Genomic DNA, 4,744 nt, shown 5'->3' with positions numbered 1-4,744 from the left:
AATCGCCTGTCCGCTTTCTCAGAAGGTCGAAACAAAATGGTTGTGGACTGTTTCTTCGCAATCCAGCTCCGAAGTTTCTCGTCGTCGTCGAACTCGTCTTCTTCCCTCCCGAAGTAGGGCACGATCCAGGACATGAGAATCGACGCTATATGGTCGACTACCGTATCTGCCACTCGAGCTTGGGGTTCGCTGTTCAAATCATCGTCCTTGTCATCTTCGTTCGTGAGCCGTGAAGGCCTCAGAGGGCCAGGCCCGTCACGCGTGGAGGGCCTCTAGCCCATCCGCCGCAGGTTTTCGACACCAAGACTGGGGACCTCGACCTCTTGCAGCCCACACACGCCCTCGTCACGACGCCTCTCCACGAATGAGTTGCACTCGTTCACGACAATGCCCCACTCGGCCAGAGCGCGCCCGGTATAGGTCGCCCGCTGGCGCCAGAAGCCGGTGGGTTGCACAGGCTGCACGACCTGCCGTTCGATTTCGGATCTGCCCCGCGGGATCTCAAGTCGGATGCTGTCTTCAGACGCTGTGCTCTGGATGGACTCGCCATTATTGGACTCGACACTCGTCACGCGCTCGATTGGTGGCAGGTTAGGGAAGAAGGAAGAGAGGCTACCGTCCTTGTCCGCGTCTTCGTTCTCGGCCTCATTGGTGACAGCATTGCGGGCCTCGCTTATCAAGCCGCCCTGGGATAGTCCGGAGTACATTCTCTCCGGAGGAGGCAAGCCTGCAGCTGGTGGTGGTGGGCTGTCGGTTCGCCCGCCAGTCGATGCCGCTCGGGCGCTGACTCTTGCCTGAGCTGGAGCGGGCAGGCGCGGCCTCGTCAGCACGCGCTCACGCGGAAGCATCGACAATAAACTTCCGGCATGGCCCATCATGTCTGGCCCGGGGTTCCATGGGAGAGCGCCCAGGGTGAACTTGAAGACAAATTGAGTTGATTCATACACAGGGCTGGAACCAGTCGAGGAAGCATCGGATTCAGGCAGCGAGCCCTTGGGCGGCGGTGGAGGCCCGGATCGTGCTGTTGCTGTGGCACGCCGCGCTGCTTCGAGTTCGTCCGATGAATTATTACGTCTGGGCGCGTTCGCAGTAGCGGAGCCTCCAGGAGCACTCGTCGACGCGAAGCTCAACATCTTCCCGAAAATTGACCACCTCTTCTTGTACGTTCCCTCGCCTTGCTCGTGCGAGCTGTCGCTGCTGTCGCCTGACCCGGAGCTGCTGTAGTCGATACCTCCGAAGCCTAGAGTGCCATTCATTGTGTCGAATCCAGCTTGCAGCAAGCCAGTCTGAGGAGGCGTCATTTCCATGCGAATGATCATGAATCGTTTACCGGGCTGTGGGTGGGACGGCGCGGTCGAAGGAAGCAGCTTGTTCGACAATTCGGCGTCCTGCTTCAGCCAGAGATAGTGCGACCATACCTGTTTGAGCCGCTCGGAAACAAGCGTAAATATTTTCCTGGGATGAGTCGTCAGTTTGAGATTTTCCGCAGTGTGGGCAAGAGATCGACTCACATATTCAGCTCATTAGCGTTCCCTTGATCGCGACATATCCTCCAGCACAGCAGGCGCATGAAATAAGCACGCACCATGGGTGTGTAATTGTTAAAGAACTTGTCAAACACCTCCTCCGAGAGTAACCAGCCAATGCATAGCTTCTCTTTCCTGGTGGGGTCGGCGGCGAGGACATCCCATGTCGAATACAGAAACGACAGTATTCGAATTTCCGACATGGTGCTGTTGGACTCAAAAAGAATTTTGTGGAAGACATCGAGCCAGAAGTTCCAGTCTACATGATCCATGGCGACGGCCGCCTCCTCCGGTCGGCCTTTGATGCTGGGATCGCTGTATCCGGCATAGGTATCGAATGCCTGCAAAACCTCTTGTAGAAAATCGACAAGCACAAGGACAGGGGCCTGCTTGAAGACAGGCGTCTTCTTAGTTGCCGCTTTCAGGATGCCCATGAATGCCGTGGCAAAAGTCTGCCTGGCACCGGATTCCAGCCCACCGACTGCGTTGTCTCCGAGCATGTCCTTCAGCAGCACAATCAGTCGATTCTCGTCCATGCCCCTTAGGAGGTTGCTCGGCGGCAACTGAGCCAGAGCAGCGGCCATCGCATCGGCACCATTTGCCGAGTCCAGCACGTTTGGTGCCATCATGTTTTCGAACGCGGCCTGGCGGTGGTGGATGGTGGTGTCCAGTACGCTCAGCAGCTGTGCGTGTATGAGCGCGTATGCTGGCGCGCGCGCCTTCTCGAACAACGGCAGATCCATGGGCATGAAGTCCTCTGCCAGAATATAGTAGTACTTGCAGAAGATGAAGAAGAGATCGGTATCGCCACCACGCCATCTGGAAATCCAAGGGCCATGCCAAGGGATTTTGGCGGCTACCAAAGACAGCTTCGTCGTGAGTCGCAAATTATCCGTCATTGTCTTGACGGAAGTCCAGCCAAGCTTATGCAACGTCGTCGGGAACAAAGAGACAATATCTTCGCTTTCACCTTTGCTCCTCCTCGGCAAATTGAACTCGTCTGCAACCCTTCTCAGTAGATCCGGCGTAAGACCCCAGAGACGGACAAGCACCTCGGCGATCCCTGGAATGAAGAAAAACGCATATGCACAAGCCTTGCCACAGAATGTGACCAGTGAGACGGGAGCATGCCTGCTGGACATTTTCTCTACCACGATGGACATTTGCGTCAGCAGGTTGTTGACGAACATAGTCCGCACGTTGTGTTCGGCGGACTCGGCGATGAAATCAGTGGAGTCCTGAGTGCCGGTGCGACCGCGCACAACTTCGTTCGGAGATCGATCCTTGAGAGGGCGAAAGCCAGGCGTACTCAGTCTCCACTCAGGTCGCATCATGATAAATGTTATAAGCTCGAGGAGCCCTGGCCTATCCACCCCTGACACGGGCTGCATCGCGGTGGTTGAGTTGTTCGCCTGGATGGCCGCGAAGCTCATGGCTGGCCCTCCAGCGTTCTTGACAGCAGACCCGTCGAGCAGGTCTAGCAAGCCGTTCCACCACTTGTGCAAGATTGTCGCCCGCCTATCAATATCTTCCGGAGAAAGCAGGTGGTTGTCCTTGTTGGAGGTATGGTTGCCATGGTTCCGAAGGAAAGGTATCAGCGTGTTCCGAGCAACAAGGACCCTCTGAGCTGTGGACGTCTTGCCCAGGAAGATGGCGAATTCGGAGTCGAGCCGCCGGAAGGCTGCCCATAGGGGGTCGCGTAGCGGTTGTGACCTCTGTGCCATGGTCTCTGAGGGTTGCGAGGGTTCCGTGATACCTGTGCTGCCAGTTCCACCGCTGCTGGTGTCCGAAGTCGAGGACAAAGCAGTTTGCGACGAGAGACGCGGATTTAACTTTTCTGGTGTACCTAACGATGCCGCTGGGGAAACAGCGTCATTTTTGTAGGGCGACGCTTGGGAGGGCACTACCAGGTGGGTACCGTCTTTCGATGTATCTGGAGATGGTTTCTGCTTGATCTTTCCAAAATAAACACTGGCGCGGTTCAGAGCGCGACTGGTGCTGCTCAGTGAATCTGACGACTTGCTCCTCTCGCTCCCACTCGGGCTGCTGGCTGTGAGGCGGCGTCGACTGAGCTTGTTGGGCGATAAGAGCGACGCATCTTTCTTTGGTGCCTCGGCTTCCGCTACGGTTTCATCACCTTTCGACAATGCCTTCCTCTCTCCATCTCGTTTGGGCGACGGCGACCTCGAGGAAGCGATCCAGGATTTCCGGGCGAAGTCTGCAAACGATGAAGACCTGTCCCTAGTTGTGAGGAGCTTCGGCGTCTCGGGTTTTTCGGTGGTTTTGCCAACATCCTTCTCGTCTTTCGCCCTCTCCTTGTCGTCTGGCTTCTTCGCCTTTTTCAACACCGAAGTCTTCTCGGTTCCGTCCACTGATTTACTCGGTAACCATGAGCGTGGGCGGTCCGCGATCGACTTGGACCGGCTCGACTTCGTCGTAGCAGCCTTCGGAACAGCCATAGGCTCCAGAAGCTTGCTTGGCCAGCGTGGGCTTACTGCCTTGTCATCCGGCTGGACCTCCTGGGGCTTGGATAGTTTCGACTCGAAGGGCAGATGGGTCTCGACGTCTGAACCGAAGTCGAAAGAAGGCACCTCGAAGCTCTGAGTGCCCGCCGTGGACTTGGGATCACTCTGGGCGGTGACGGCTTTGCTGAAACTATGGTCGAACTCGTTTGGGGAGCTGATACTCAGCGAGGACTTTGTCAGCGGGGCTGCATCGAGAAACAGGTCTGGCGAGGAATGAGAACGGTGGATCGGGCTGGGTTTGACAGCCGGAGCGGCCGTCGTCAGCGTTGATCCGTTCATCTCATTGCCAAAATCATGAGAGCTGCCAAACAGCCGGGTGGATCTTAATCAAAACGCAAGACACTCGCGCACTGGATCAACTGACAGGACAGCTCTCCGCGAAACGAAGCAGGTCGTAGTCTCGGTTCAGCAGCCGAAGCTGGGAGGGAAAATAAGAGGAGCTGATGGTAAGAAGGGCCCCAGGGCCGTGCTGATGGGATTGGTCTCGTTTCCCGCCGTCGAAAGAAGCCACGCCCGTTCACCTCATGTCCTCGTACCGGACTGTCGCAGTGAATCTGTTCGGGCTCTGGCCGGCAGAGGGCGGGCGAGGCGAATACAGTGCAATCTCGTCTCCGATCAAGCGGTACGCTAAGTTTCCAATGGCGCCGCCGAAGGAGGATGGCAGGTTGTCCGAGCAGCGATCGTAAGTTAGCT

At 56.7% G+C, this 4,744-nt stretch overlaps 1 protein-coding gene across 1 annotated transcript; it reads right to left on the bottom strand.

Moving 5' to 3' along the window:
- Window positions 1–272: 272 nt before the first annotated feature.
- J7T55_007099 (uncharacterized protein) lies at window positions 273–4,330 on the bottom strand (the record flags this gene model as incomplete). Its single annotated transcript, XM_053134148.1, has 2 exons — window positions 273–1,455; window positions 1,512–4,330. 2 exons carry the CDS (start codon window positions 4,328–4,330, stop codon window positions 273–275), a joined length of 4,002 nt encoding a protein of 1,333 aa, XP_052988050.1.
- Between the last annotated feature and the right edge of the window lie 414 nt (window positions 4,331–4,744).

This window comes from Diaporthe amygdali, assembly GCF_026229845.1.
Source record: "Diaporthe amygdali strain CAA958 chromosome Unknown NODE_42_length_345209_cov_65_521073, whole genome shotgun sequence".
Lineage (NCBI taxonomy): Eukaryota > Fungi > Ascomycota > Sordariomycetes > Diaporthales > Diaporthaceae > Diaporthe > Diaporthe amygdali.
The sequence above is the reverse complement of the archived record's forward strand: the minus strand, read 5'-3'. Positions and strand labels throughout refer to the sequence as shown.